Below are 14,924 nucleotides of genomic sequence, written 5' to 3'. Positions count from 1 at the left end.
TACTCTGGCTACACGTGTTGCTTGGTACATCCTTGCCAAAAATTGGTAGTCAGGGTGGAGGTAGAGGCTTATCAGAAGTGTTCATCAAAAAAGGTTTTCAACCAAAAATGTTGGATTTTAGTTTAAGAATGTGTGTCACTGTATAGGGTCGATTTCGGTTTCACCTGATAACTGAATGAATGCATCAGTTTTGTTACCAAAGTGTTACCGAGCTGGAGAGGCGACGTTGTTAGGGCAGTAACCTACATTTGACCTTCCTGCTTTTCCTCCTGCCTGGGGTGGATGACACCCAAAGTGTGGGTGTGCGAAGAGGGTATGGGTATTTTTTGATATCTTCTGTCTCTGACAAGTGCTGACACACTGATGGGGCAAACTGCATAGCTATGGCTTGGTAACTACTTATAAGCCACATTCTTCAGTGTAAAGCAGAGGAATTGAATTATGAGCAAACATCGCTGCTGCTTTTTCATTTCCTGAGTAGTCTGGAATTAGCATGTGGGATCCAAATGCTGCAACAGCGGGTAAACTTCGTAATATCTATAGCCTCTTGCAGTTGCAACAGTATTAACTTGGCAGAAGAAAAGATAGGTAGAAACGAAACCAGTTCTTTGAATTAAATAGCAAAAATATGAACTGCTTTGATGGAGTAGAAATAGTAGTCACTGTTCCAGTAGCTGCCTGCCAGCTGATGTAGACCATATGGGACGTGTAGGCAAAGGTGGTCTGTAACGGGATTTCAGGGAAACCAGGACAGGGTATTGCCATGTCTTGTGTGAGACCGTCTGGGCCCCAGAGAAATGAGGAGTCTCAGTTGAGTCCGTGTTGTATATAGTTAGAGGAGATGCATCTTAAAGGTTTGGGGGGGGGGGGAGGGGGGTTATTCCTCTTTAATTAAGATCATCTGCCAAATAACTACCTATTTAAGTATCATTTTATTTTTGTTTATTACAGTTGTCTGTGTGAAAGACTCAGTGCTTAAGAAGCAAATGTATTAAACCCCTCATGTTTCAGGTTTCCTCTCACCCTATACATAAGGAACTGTCATAGTTGTCTGGCAGCAGCCATTTACAGTGTGGTGGCCTAGCTGAAGGCTATTGTGGACCATCTTTCTATCGCTGTTCAATTCAGATGTGTTCACAGAAACTTGTCATTGACATCCTCAGCCTGAATGAGCACTACTCTTCATATAATCTAGTGCCATAAATGCCAATCAAGTCCCTGCAGTGCCTCTGAGCCTCTTCTAATGAGAGGTACTAAGAGCCCTTCAGCATTGATGCAGATGTGCTGCATAATAGCTTGGGGAAGTGTGGGAAGGACAAGTGTGCTATGCAAAGGACTGCAGGAAAATAAAGAGAAAGGGGCTGCAGCAAGTTTTATTTGATTTCTGAATCAAGAAATTATAATAAGGTAATGCAAGTGCTTCTGACCCTCACTGTGTTTCATTTAAGACGATTGAATTGAATGCCGTGGCTTTTCCTCCTGTCTATATTCCTGTTTCTCTGTTGTCTTAGCTAACAGTTCCGCCCTGCTCCATGCCTTTTTGAGTAGCAATTTAACTCATTTTCCTTGACTTAGTTCAATTTTAAGATCTGAAACCTTTACAAACAAGGTCATTCTGGCCCCAGAATTAACGCTTTCTGCTTCAGATTAAATTGCTGACATATATATATTTAACCATATATAAATACTGAAGAAGGAGGAGTGGTAGAAAGTATTTAATGATCTCATGATAAGTACAGTGGCGGCTGGAAACATTCCTAAATACTAGACTAGAAAGACTGATAGAGCAGTAATCTGTGAAGTACAATAAACCTGCACAGGGCGGCTGCTCTAAAGAGGGTTTATTGTAGAGCAAACACATCACAAGGAACTGGAAAGGAACCAGGACAGGTCTGTGCCAGCTCTCCCAGAGGTACAGAGGCTGTAGATAGTCAGAGACTGAAAAAGCTGTGGCCAGAGGAGGAGAAGGAAAGGGTCAGCCAAGTGAACAGCAAAGTTGGAAGGAGGATGCTTGACACTTCTTTGCCATACTTAAAGGAGAGAGATCAGGGCAGTGCGGCACTGCTAGAAGGCTGCCTTTTTTTTTTTTCTTTCCCCTCTTCCTTTAAACATGAAAAATCCCAGCGAGGTGTCAGAGAAACTATCCAGCCAAGACAAAAGCAGACCTTGGGCTCATCATCTGTCCTTATTTTTGCTGTCCCAGAGTCCAGTGCAGAGCAGAGCCATGGTTACTTCTTTGTTCTTTTTCCTTTAGTGTAGTTAAGTTCTAGGCAGGATTTTTCTCCCAGACTTACCAAGACTTGTAACACTGATGGCAGCACAGTGTGCGGATGGTGGGAAGGACCTCTGTAAGAAACCCAAGTCCTCATCTCACTGAGGTGGAGCCAGTTTTTGCAGACAATGTAGGCCAGAAGGTGCCAGGGGTAGAGAGGGTCAGAGTAAGAAGGAAGAGGAAAGCATGGTCAGTTGATTATCTCCTGACTGGTAACTGTAGAGGACAGTATTATGGGTTGCCCTTGGTCAGCTGCAGCAGCCCTGCATGCCCTTTGTTTTCAGTAGTAGAATGTTTTCAAAGTCTGAGGGTTGGGACTACTCTTCATCAAATCCTTTCAAGATAGGACCCTGGCACAAAGCCTCGCTGCCCGTTCCTTTCAGCTGTCCACCAGCCGTCTTCGCTTTCTTCAATGACAGCTACAATGTCTCCTTCGTTGATGTCCAGTTCATCCATGTTCTGAGAGGAGACAGGGAAAGGAAACGTGGTTAGCCTGAGAGTGCAGGGGGACTTGAGCATGTATCTGGTGGGGTTTTGACCCTGCCTTTCTTTGAGAGTCTGTCAGTGTCATTTTGGTTGGGAATAAACTCAAAATACCAGACTGTGAAGGATTAAGCAATTACTGAGCTGGCGATTTCCTTAAGATCCTCAGAAATTTCCCTAGCCTCCCTGTTGTCTCCTCCTGAGCAGCCTGACTGGTGCATCCTAGCAGAAGGCTGGAAGGGGTTAATGCAACTGTCCTAACCCAGCCAGCCCTGACCTTCCCTCAGTCTGCAGGGGTAGCTTGATTAAACAGTGCGAGGCTTAATTCCTGGGGGAGATAAAAAGAGTATCTGTACTAATCCAGGCCTTAAATAGGTCTTTCAGTTCCCTTAATGCAGAACAGTGGTGACCAGTGGAGGAGCCTTTAAGCTGACAGGTAATCAAGCTGTGAAAGTCCCATTAGGGAAGGCTAATGGTTTAGCAAGAATCCGTGTGAATAAAAAAACATTTATAACCAGTCCTGAAGAAAATGCAGAAAGAATCTCAAGTTTCATTTTTATGGGCACAGAACTATCTCTGGATGTGGATGAAATCATGAAAAGCACAAGGTGGAAAGAGGAGGCAGATTATCCCACGTGTCCCATGTGCAGTAGGTTTTATTTGCACCATTCTTTGAAACGTGGCTGCTGTCAGAAGTAAGGTATCAGATAGGATGCATCAAGGGCCTGACCAGTCTGACGGTCTGGGTCCTTCAGTCCGAGTGCTCAGATTTTAGTGGAGGTGAGGGGGTTTTGTCCTTTCTGGTGTTTTAGAAGGTAACTTGTACAATAGGAATAATGTTACCTCTCCTTCGGGCAGCTTGAAATGTAAATGTGAGAAGTGTGTATTTTTCGGTTTAATACTTGATGCAGTGGTTTTCCCACTAGTGTTATGATTTTTACTGATGGTATTATGCCTAGAGAGGTGTGAAGCCAGGGAGAGTTTAATATCCAGGTTAAGGATGCAGGTTGCTGTTTATAGTTGTCTTTTGGTGCATAGACATAGATCCAGTCCACTGTGATTCTGCTACTTGCACCACTGAAGTACAGGGACATGCTATAGTTTATAGGGATACAGTCCTCTCCAGCATGGAAGGAGATCTCAGTTAAAGCCCAGTGTGTTAAACTGGAGCAGGAATCTCCAGATAATAAGTGAGATCACATGGAGAAGTGTTCTGAAATAAGCATCTGTCACACATTCTTACTTCTGCTATAAAGCCACAATAGAGTTTATGTGAGGAATCTGTAGCCACCTTCCCTAGGAGAACATTTCACAGCAAATGTAAGTTTGAAATGCTCAATACTGCTTACTTAGCCATCATCACCTGAAAATTAAAGTTTTCCTCGTCTCTTCAATTCCCTGTATCTCTAAAATGAGAGTGCAACAGCACAACACTGATTTAGGCAATGGTATAGCATGCTAATACGTAATCACTTGCAAAAAATGTTATTGCGTTATCTTGAGAGAGCATAGCCCAGTGATTTGTGGCAACAACTGGCCTTCAGCCAGTGACCTTCACCAACGAGTCTTTGTGTCCCTGTCTGTAAAGTGGAGTTAACACCTCCATCACAGAATTAACACTTCCAAGACATTTGGATCAATGTCAGCTGTTTTAAATCTGGCACTGTATGAAATGTTTAGTTGGAAGCCTTTGCTTACCTGGGCTGTGTAGTCATAAAGTACTCTGTAGTCCTGTGACGATGTGATTCTTGCTTGTTCGTTTACAAAAATGGATGCGTAGACCCCATCTGCTTTCTCTGTTGGGGAAAAAAGGGAAAGAAATTAGGAGGAAAAAAAAGGAAAGAAAACAAATAAGGGTTCTGTTGCTTAGAAATGCATGGGATCATATGCAAGAGTTCACAAATACAAGGGTCTCTGTTCTCTGCCTGGAGGTGTACATGTATAGAAAAGCTGCCATGAAGTGTAGGTAAAATCCTACACAAAAACTGTGTCCCATTGATTGGATGGCAATGCACCCATTCAACTTTGTGGGAGGCCAGAAAAGCTTTAGCTTCATCCAGGTTGGGAAAAATGTTTACCCTGCTAAAGCACGATCGCAGTAATCCCAGAAGGAAGCACTGTGGTGAAACTGATTTAAAATGTTTGCTACCAGAGGTGTAAAATTCTAGCAGATTCACATAGGGCTTTTCTTTTTCCTTTGAGATGGGTCATCAGATGTTTTCCACTAGTTTATATAGTTTCCAGGTAGCTGTTTGTCACTGACATGATTTTTTTGGAAGATGCTGTTTTAACCCAGCTTGTCATAATTGGGGAAAACTCCTGTTATTCTGGAAGAGACAGAGCTGGCCCTTTTGAAAAGCACTGCCTGGGTTTCTTCTGCCATTTTAGTGCTGGTGCTGGGACCACAGCAGTAAAATGGAAGCATCAAAGTCTTGCTAGCATCGATGCTGTTGTGTTAACACAACAATCCCCACTGAGGCTGCTCTAGCGTACTCTGCATCCCCTGGACAGCAAGAGTGCAACTACAAGCTTAGATCTAGCTGAAGGACTGCTCTGAAAATGGCTTTGAGGGTGCAGGACTGAGCATGAGAGTTGGGTCTCCAGGTGAAAAGCCCCCATCGAAGCACTGGACACACAGTGCCAGCAGGATACTGCAGGACTTAAAGAGGGACTCAGTGTGTGCCTAACTCCTTAAAGAGTCCTTAAATACGCATCTCTGCTTGAAAGCAACATAACGATATGGTCAAAACCGAGTGAGAAACACCATGATGCTTCTGTTTGCACGTAGTCACAATCAAGAATGTTGGTTTAGTGCTGGGATGGGGAGAGAGACGTTTCCTCCCAGCAGCTACCTGGAAACCTTCTCCTGCCATGGAGGTGAGCAGAGGTCCCCCTCCGTGCGACTCCTCTGTGTGAGCAGGATGACAGTGCTCTGGCAGCACATGGGGCAGCTGGGTGCCTGTCCCTTCCCACAGCAAATGCTTGGTGTAGCTATTCTGCTCTCAGGAGTACTGTCAGTTCTCTGACTTCTTAGATTTTTGAAACATAAGCCATGGAGCAGGCAGAAGAGCTGAATGCGGATGTCATTTGCCATTTTTGAGGCCCTTGTCCAGCAAACAGTGTCCCTTCCCATCCCTAGCCTAAGGAAATTCAGAAGGAATGACTATCCTCAGCTGTGTCAACACTGCTTCAATTCTTCAGTGCTCCAAATGGGTCTGAGCTGCTGCTTCTGGAATGTACTGGGGTTCCTTCCCCCTCAGCTGTGCCAAAGCTTGCCTTTGCTTTGAGAAGGACTGCGTGATGAGGAGAACAGTCCGGGACTGAGCAGTTCTAACCTTCAGGGCCCAGCTAGAGGTGAAGGCGAAGGCAGGCTCTAACTGCATGCTCACAGCCTGGTATGTCAGCCCAGGTGAAAAAGCTATCTTATCAAAGTCAGGGGGTTCCCAAAGTGTGACGACTAGAGCATGCTACGTGTGCGGCAAGGTCTGCTTGGGCTCCATGTAACATCTGAATGACAGATGGGCAAACAGCAGGGCTTTTTATGCACTTATAGGGAGATTATTTTACCAGGCCTGAGCGCAAGGTGCTGCCACAGATGCTGACTGTTCACTTGGATAAAGTTGAGAGCTACTGTTAAATCCAGCACATGATGTAGCACTGCTGTTTATTTCTTGGTAACATCTTCCTTCTGCGGTTGTTACACAGCTCTGCGGGGGGCTGAATGCCTCCAGGTTGTATCTGTGTGGATGCTGCTGCATGCTGAGGAAGGCGGCTGGTGCCTGGTAGACCCAGCTGGTGCTGGGTAGTGCTGGAGGGTCTCCCCTGCCCGAGACCAAACGCAACAAATGAGAGAGTCTGGGCTCCCTTACTGGGTGCCCAAGCAGGCAAGGCAGGCATCACAAAGGAAATTGGTCTGGGTCGGTTTCAAAGCTGTTTTAAAGCAACTTTTTTTTGTTTCCTTCAGGCAGGAATCACAGCTAAAATGTTTGTTTTAAATCAAGTCAATAACAATGTTATAAGCTGTTCCTTTCTGTATAGTCCAAATACTATGTTTTAAATGTCCTCGGGTAAATGCCTGGCTGCAAAGATTGTGATAAGGCAATCTAACTGTGAAATGAGATGAATATTTGCATTCATAAGGCATGAAGCTGGTCTGTTTAAAAACTTTAGGGGCCCCCTTGCGCTTTTTAGAGGTAGCATATTCACGCTTAGGGAAAACTATTTGCTCGGTTGGACTGTGTTGGTCTGAGTGTACAGTTCACTCTCACTCAGAGCTTTTGAAGATCTTATGACCCTAAGAACACATGGCTGATTTGGCACTTTAAACTAGGAAAGCTGCCCAACACAAATCTGAACTAAATCAGTTTCCAGGCTACTCTTTCTCTTGTCTACCAACATGTGAACATGTGCTGCGCCATTTCTGCTACATATCAAAGTTTGATTTAGCAAAGTGATCTTAAACACAGCTGGTAAATGTACTTCCTGGGGAGGCATACCAAGAGGAGGGGCTGAAGGAGTGATGCTTTCAGCATTGTTCTTGCTGCTTCCGTGCAGTAGTCCAGAGAATCTGCAGAGCCAAGAGAAGACAATGACAAAATGAGTGAACAAGACTGGGTAGGAGAGTTTCTTACACTTTGCAAGTCTTGGCTGTCTGACTTGACCTTCCCTCCATCTGCCGTGGCGCTGGGTGGATGTCACCTCTTCCTGTGGTGAGCTACTTTCATTTATGCTGTAGATATACTTATCTTCAGCTAAAAATATTTTTTTTTTAAATCATAAAAATACTGAACCTGTTGAACTGTCAGCCATCATTAAATGGTGCACAAAATGCATCATGTAGTATTTTGTTGTGGATCCAAAGGCTCATGAGGTAAAACTCCAATTGACTCACACTCAATATGATGAGAATTTCAGTTGTTTACAAGAAATTACCATTCATTTGCAGACAGAAAAATAATTTAAAACACAAAGCTTGTATAACAGGCCTTTCTAGAAATTGCAAGTTTAAGTGATTTTTTTTTTTAATTTATCCTATGTTTAATTTTCAATATCACAGCTGGATACTGAACAGCTACTGGAGGCAAAGTGAGAATATGGCTTAGGATTCTCAAGCACAGATAGCAATAGCATTGAGTGCTCAAGATGTATATAAAGGATTTGATTTTTCACCTGGTGAGTGGTCAATGTTTCAGGAAAATGGACATCTAAACTCAACAGCTTCTGAAAAACTGAAATTGAGTATCTCTAGGCTGTTTGCCAATGCAGAGCATGGTTGTATTCTAAATGGCTATACAGTTGTCTTCTGTAATTACATAGGATGCAGTGCTTGAATTGATTATTATAGAAAATCTTGTTCCAACTGAAAACTATAATGTCATGTATAAACCTTATCAGCCTGCTCACAAGCCTGGACCATGCTTTAAACGGGAGAACACAGCCTGCTCCTTGTCTTTGCCACGTAATAAGGCTTGTCAAAATACAAAGCCCCTCTGCTTTAAATATGATGCCATTCCCACCTTAAATTAGCCATTTTAGTATAAAATATTTAAACCAATAGCTCTATCATGCTCTTGTGTTGATATAACTGCATTCATGTCACTGCATTTACCAGCAAAAAATGGATAAGAAAAAACAAAAATCGCCTCCTTAATCACAGTTATTCGACTAAGTATTTCTTGCTTTGGTCCAGATGCAGAGAGCAGTTCTTTGTTCTGCTCAGCGGGGGGGGTGCAATCCAATAAGCCAGGAGGTATTGCTGAGAAAGACAGCCCTCCCCAGCCTTCGCTCCCGGCAAGATTCTTGTTTGTCCTCCCTTGCACAAAGCGTTTTGTTGTGTGCCATCACTCACTGGGAAAGAGGAAATAAGTGAATGTTCTCCAGTGCTGGCCAGCTAATTGTTTTAGGAACATGTCCTCTTGTCTCCCCTCTCACTAGGCCATAGTAAAATTATTCTGGCACCAGTTGTAATAGGTTTACCTCTTCTGTTGAGTTATGTTTATTGATAAGTGGCTGCCTCTTGCCACAATGAAGGAAGTAATAACTTCTCAGGCCTGTTTCCTGTCATCACACACTGCTGTGTTTCAATGGAGAAATACTAGTTTTGAGAACAAAAATGTACCGCTCACCTCTTCATCATCCCACAAGACTGGGTTGGGCTGCTGTTACCTCTGTTTGGTTCTCTGCTGTAGTAATTCTCGTATCCTATTGCACCTGCAAAAGGGCAACAAAAAGGCGATGTTCAATCAGGCAAAACCTATTTCACCCTACCAGCGTGCAGCAGACACAGTGCGGCAGTTCAGGGGCTGTTGGAGCAAAATGCAACACAACATCCATCTGCACTTGCCTGTCTCATGTTTGGAGCAGCTCAGAGGGACCTGGGGCTTGCCAAAAGCCATTCAAGTGATTGTATGCAGATACGTCCTTGGTAGAAATTCAGGACCAAGTCAAGGTCCTGAATAACCATTCCGACAGTGGTGGTTAACCCTAATTTAGAACATGACTGTTTCCTCTGTTTTCTTAAAAGCCAAAGCTTTAAGGAAAGAGAGCACGGTCATTGTGAGCCTGATACAATTGGCTACAGTGGTTTTTGTTTCTTTCTTCCTTAATGTATTGAGTTGGGAGTTTCTGTTGAAGCTGGGGATATTTTTGAATGTTTTTGCCAGCAGCAATAATGAGCAATTTCCTGGTCTGTGCTTGTACTTAAGTGTCTTCCTACCTTTTGTATCTCCCCCTCCACCTCCTGAGAGCTGATTTGCTGTTTATCCAGAGATGGTTTTTTTCCCTCTCTCCAACACAGTTATGCTACTGTTCCTTCACTCTCCCCTATGGTGTTGTTAAGGGTGCAATTGAGACCATTTACAAGTTTAGCTTCAAAGATGAAATAGTTACGTATTTATTTTTCATCTCATAGCTGCCAGTGCAGTTGCTTAGAGCTGGTGGCCAGACACCCTTTCTGCCTTCTCAGTGTTACAGCCAAATAAATATGAGTCAAATCTGATTCAGAAGGCCTGATATCTTATTAACTCACTTCTGACACCAATTAATTAAGAAAAACATTGAGCTTGGACTTGTTGGATCAGCCAAGGCCATAAGCAGAGCAGGCACGTGCAGCTAGTGAGTGTGAAGAGTCCCTACAAGTAAGACTCTCAGAATTTAAGGAGTTTTCTGACCAGTTTAAGGTTCTGTCTCTTACCCTTCTAGACAGTCACCTGCTATCATTTCTAGCCTGTAATTCGTGTTAAGATTAGGCGGAAGAGGGGAGAGAGCAATAGGATCAAGAAACCAAGAGGTCTACCCCTACACAATGCAAAACCACATGAGTTTTCCCCCCTGCATTTTGCAAATAAGATCAACAGCTCACCACGTGCTGCAGTGCAGACCCATTAGCCAGAGCTGTGGAGATACCAGGGTGTTACTTCAGAACATGTCACCTTCCAGAAGGTGGCAAAAAATAAAATAAAAGCAAGAATGACTTGTTTCTTTGCCTTTCATAAAGCTCTAAAGGTTTGTTCCCACCTATTTCTTACTAGGAATGAGTCTTGACATAGCCAAGAACTGTTTGCAGAAAATTGCCTAGGCGACTAGAGAATGAAAAATCTCACACAGGAGGAAAAAAACTAGCTGAGAATTACAAATCTTTTTTCGTACAGAGGTTGCTTTACGCCATTGCAAAGCACAGTTCTCCCTTCTGTCAGTGAAAATGTAGCTTTTCCTAGGTGAAAGCTCCTGTAGCAGTCAAATTTAAATCCCCTATTGAATAGCAGTAAAATGGCATCCAATACACCAGCATCTATATTATTAGTTTAAAAACAAAACAAAAAACTTCCAAATGCTAATTCTTAATTTTCAGGGGTATAATGACAGAAATACTGAGTGAAAAACAGGCCTTAGATAGCTCTGTGCTGGATGAGTGACAGCATCCAGCTCTGCTGAAGAAGTTGCTAGGGTGTAATTGCTGCCAGCTCTGAGCTCTGTGATGGAATCCAAGGGCTCTGCGCTGTTACCATACAAGATAATTACCCCATGGGATGGTGTTTGTACTACTGATGTTTGTACCTATACAATCCATAGCATGGAAGGCTTTTAACTGTATAAAATGTTCTTATGCCAGTATAGCTTATTCCCTGTTCTGAAAGGAAATGAGCTCTGTTGAGACTCCCATAGTCCACACTAAAGAGGGTTTCTCTTTGACATCTCAGTGTAGTGTTACAGCAGATGGTGGAAGTGAAGCGGTATCTGTACACTGACTAAAAAATAAGTGAATAGAGGAGGAGGTCTTTTCAGAATAGATAGGTATCGTCAGCTAATGAGGTGATGAAATGGGGATTTTCTGTCCTTTTACAAAGGCTGTGAATCCTTGTTTACTGCAACACTGCAGGAAAGTGTAGGCTTTCATTCAGCCTGTAAATATCTGATATTGCTTGTTGAAGTAAGGTGTGGTTTGCATTTGGTCATGTGAAAAGTTAGGTGGCTCATTTCTGATGGCACGTTTGGAGAACTACTACCCCGGAGCAGCATGTTTTCATTTTACAACTGCAGTTAGTTCTTCCTGTCCCACTCTCCGTTTCTGCCCAGAGGCTTTGATCACTGAAGTTGATGAAGAGGCTCCTTTGGCTTGAATGGACAGCCAGTGAACTTCACGTCGCTTCTGCATGCTGGGGCAAAGCCAGTTTCATTCAGTTTTCCCCAGCTAGGGTCTTGCCTCTACACAAACAACTTCTTGAGGGGATGAAGGAGGTTATTCCCCATCAGGCAGGTGGAACAAAATGGAATACCAAGCCTGGTTTTCTCTGTGCTACAAATAAAGAGGCACTAACTCTCTCAAGTGGGACACCAGAGTGCAGTTAAATGATAATTTGGCTCTGACTTGTCACCACTGCAGGAAATTGAGGATGCCATTTTGCAAGGCAGTTTGCCACCTCCTTGGTGGTGCGAGTTCAGCTGTGCTGTGAAATAAGCATCACTGAAAAAACAAAACCCAGCCTCTTTCTTTTTTTTTTTTTTGGGGGGGGTGGGGTGGAGGGAGGTGGAGGTTTATTTTTAACATGGATCATTGAGCTATCCCAGTTACACCACTGCACAGCAAGCGGTGACAGCACAGTGAGGGGGAAGTGAGCCACAGTGGGTGGGAATGAATAGCCAGAGCGGAGAGCGAGCAGGCTCCTTCAGCTGCCTTCGCCTCCAGTGGAGAGTGCTGCACAGCCACAGCCCGAAGCTAGCGGGTGACTCATCTGACGAGACTGATCGGAATAATTACCTGGAGGTTGTGTTCCTGTCATTTTGCTCTTAATGAAGTAGTCTATGTCTGACTCTACAACGCAGTTCTCCAAGCTTACCCGAACCTCTTCATACAGCTACAAAACAGAAGTCAAAAATTTAATTTTAAATATTTCACGTTGAATTAGCAATTAATGTTCTTCTAATAGTTTTCCCCTTAAAAGAAACTGTTCTTGGTACATGTCTGATCTGGATGGTTCTTTGGTCTGTCCCCTGTACAGCCATTTTTGTAAACACAGTTGTTGATTTGTGTTCTGGATGTCGTTGTATAAGAGAAAGACAAATCACAGGAACCAACCATTGAGAGTTAGAACTCAGACCTACTTGAGTGAGTAATATGACCACACTTTTTAGGATGTGAGTCACGAGCTTCCAACTAGATAAAAAGTTTGAGGGGGAAAAAGCAAAGCACCAACACGGAGTGATGCATCCTTTGTCTTCCCATCCTGAGCCCAAGACCGGATGCCTTTCTGAAAGGTGTTTCTGAGCCCAAATATACTCAGCTGAGCAGTCTGGTATTTGGAGGCATTCCCCAGCAAACTGAGGGGAGGAGGCACAGTGTCAGCAGGTGTGCCACAGGCTGCCTAAATCCAGGCATGTATCTGTTTTGCATCTGGGCAAAAGGGAATGAGCTTGATTGAGAAGAGTTCCCCTCTCACTGCCAGAATGTGCCAGAACAGCACAACAGCCACTTTGCTGAAGACAACACATGCAGATAAGGCCAGGCTAGTGCTGTGCTGCTAAGGGACTCTAGCACTTCTTCCTCCACACGTGAAGCTCCTTGGCAGGTGCCCCTACCTCATCGTCCTTCACGCACTGCATAGAGAGCTGGTTGCAGTGAACCCACAGCGAGTTCCGGAGGATGGTGATGCGGTCGCACTCCTGGAGCTGGAAGACCTGCAGCCGAAGAGACGTGAGGTAGCATCACAGCAGTCATTTATTTGTGGTGCAGTGACAGGGCTGGGCTCCTCTGTCCAGCTGGCAAATCTGCAAACCACTCTGAAGGATCTTGCATAGAGGACATCTCTTCATCTACTGGAGAAACTACATCTACTTGCTTGTACTCAAGGGTTATTTTTTTAAAGTGCTTGCACCAAATTAAAGTTACATTTTAAAAGACAAAAAGAAAGGGGAAAGGAATGCTGAGTGCTGTCGAGGAGTTCAGAGTCAGGGTCCTGTCTGCCCATTGCACCGAAATGTTGATGTGAAACAGATCAGTAGAGTACTGTCATGAAAGGGTTGTATATATGTTAGAGGTAGACCCAAAAACATCTAGCTCTGCTCTCTAACATGCCTTTCCAAACTTCTCTTTTGGATCTATTTGAGGCTCTCTAGGGTTGCCTTTGCAAATTTTTAAGGTTATATTCATGGTAAAGAGAAGGCATTTTCCATTTTTCTCTCTCCCTCATCTGTCTGATTCTTCTCATGTTGTACAGCTGACTAGATTTGGGGAAAGTGAAAGGGAAAAAAGAGGAAAATAGTGAACTGAGATGGGGAAGAAGCAGATGAACTTTCTTTAAAAACTTAAAAAAAAAAAAAACACATCTAAGTTATACTGTTATAAGTAGAACATCAATTTTTGGTTTTCTATGAGGTGTGAAAAGCTCAGATGCTTCCAGCCATCTGTTTCCTTTTCCATTTGCTAGTAATTATGTCCAGAACAACATAAATGTATACAATATTCAGCAGAACATTCAGTTGGGTGAGCTGCCTGCCATTGAATATCTTACCAGTTTAAAAAAAAAAAAAAAAGAGTCAAGAGTCAGGCAAGGGAGACTCAGCTGGTGCTGGGACCAGTTTCTGAGAGAAGTAGCTTTTAAAGAGAACCAGAAGGGTAGAGAAGGAGCAGTTCAGCGTCCATGCAGAATAAAAAGCCTACGGACATAGCCCCTGGAGGGCTGCTGAAATAGCAGAGAGCCGGCTGGGAGTTTTCCAGGTAAGTGTAAGTGGTGTCCGGTTAGGAAATGCAGCTCAGCAAAGCGAAGTGCAGTGACTCGGGGTTGTCAAGCCCTTTGCAAATTAGGGCATTGTATTAGACGTATCCCTCGTGCCCTGCCAGCTTGTGCAACAGACCGCTTCTGGACCAGGGCTTTTCGTGCCAGGGAAGATGGCACAGCCCTGTGATAAAGATTGTCCCCGTGCTTCCACTTGCTAGGCAGGCTTTTAGGCTGCGGGTGCCTAGTGCTTAGCTACAGACCTCAGCAACCTGACTGCTTCCAGATTCCTCCCTGCTGTGCAGCCAGAAGTTTGGGATCTTCAGCTGCTTTTTTGTACTCATTAGTACTTCAATAGGTCTCAAGAAATCTGCCAGTTCTACCTACAAGCACTTTTTAAAGAAGGGATTAAAAATGCCATTCCTTCATGACCGGCTGTTTGAACTAGGTGGTGGGCAGGCCACGAGCCCTGTGGGCTATGAAGACTTTGGCCATGTGGGAGAATTAAAGTGTTCCAGGTTGTGGAATGTTTTGCTTGTTTGTTGGCTTTTTGAGAAGGGGGGAATGTGCATCTTGGGAAAATTAAGGCTTGGCAGAGTTTCCACGAGAGGTCTGCTGTGCCAGCCATGGGACTTTCTAGTGCTCCCAGACAGGTAATATTTAAGAAGAAATGGAGAACAGGAAAGCTATTCTCCTGGCATTTTATTTTATGTGGGAAGAAAGCCTGAAACAAGTGAACATAGCAAAACCATATTTTAGCAGATGGACAAATGAATTTGAAGGATCATTATGACCAAATGTGTCGCTGTTTTGGATGTCAACCAGTTCCTATAAATTGTGCAAAACTTACTAGCCAAGTGCAAATCTGTGTGTCCATCCTCAGCACACTGGAAATAAAGACTTCTGCCCCAGCCATCACCTTTCAGTTGGAAGATTACTCCAAGGCACAGAGAAAATGC

At 43.9% G+C, this 14,924-nt stretch overlaps 2 protein-coding genes across 4 annotated transcripts in view; one reads left to right on the top strand and one right to left on the bottom strand.

Annotated features, from left to right (window-relative positions):
• Positions 1-14,924, top strand: part of SCAPER (S-phase cyclin A associated protein in the ER) — a 242,691-nt gene that overhangs the window by 4,036 nt on the left and 223,731 nt on the right. Inside the window, exon 1 of one of the 2 annotated variants that reach the window (XM_080551342.1) lies at positions 7,445-7,464. The exons of the other annotated variant lie outside the window; for it this stretch is intronic. The gene's annotated coding sequence lies outside the window, so the exon portion shown is untranslated. Of the gene's footprint in view, positions 1-7,444; positions 7,465-14,924 lie in introns of those variants that run through there. 2 annotated transcript variants of the gene reach the window in all.
• PSTPIP1 (proline-serine-threonine phosphatase interacting protein 1) overlaps positions 1,702-14,924 on the bottom strand; it is a 54,713-nt gene continuing 41,490 nt past the window's right edge. For both annotated transcript variants that reach the window (XM_080551377.1, XM_080551376.1), the window contains 6 exons: positions 12,830-12,928; positions 12,012-12,108; positions 8,881-8,965; positions 7,252-7,322; positions 4,454-4,551; positions 1,702-2,731 (listed from right to left, as the gene is read on the bottom strand). In XM_080551377.1, coding sequence (XP_080407503.1) covers positions 2,600-2,731; positions 4,454-4,551; positions 7,252-7,322; positions 8,881-8,965; positions 12,012-12,108; positions 12,830-12,928 — 582 coding nt within the window. In that variant the 3' untranslated portion in view covers positions 1,702-2,599. The remainder of the gene's footprint in view (positions 2,732-4,453; positions 4,552-7,251; positions 7,323-8,880; positions 8,966-12,011; positions 12,109-12,829; positions 12,929-14,924) is intronic.

The sequence above is a fragment of the Anser brachyrhynchus genome, assembly GCF_964034855.1.
Source record: "Anser brachyrhynchus genome assembly, chromosome: 11".
NCBI lineage: Eukaryota > Metazoa > Chordata > Aves > Anseriformes > Anatidae > Anser > Anser brachyrhynchus.
This window is presented reverse-complemented; position numbering and strand designations above follow the sequence as displayed.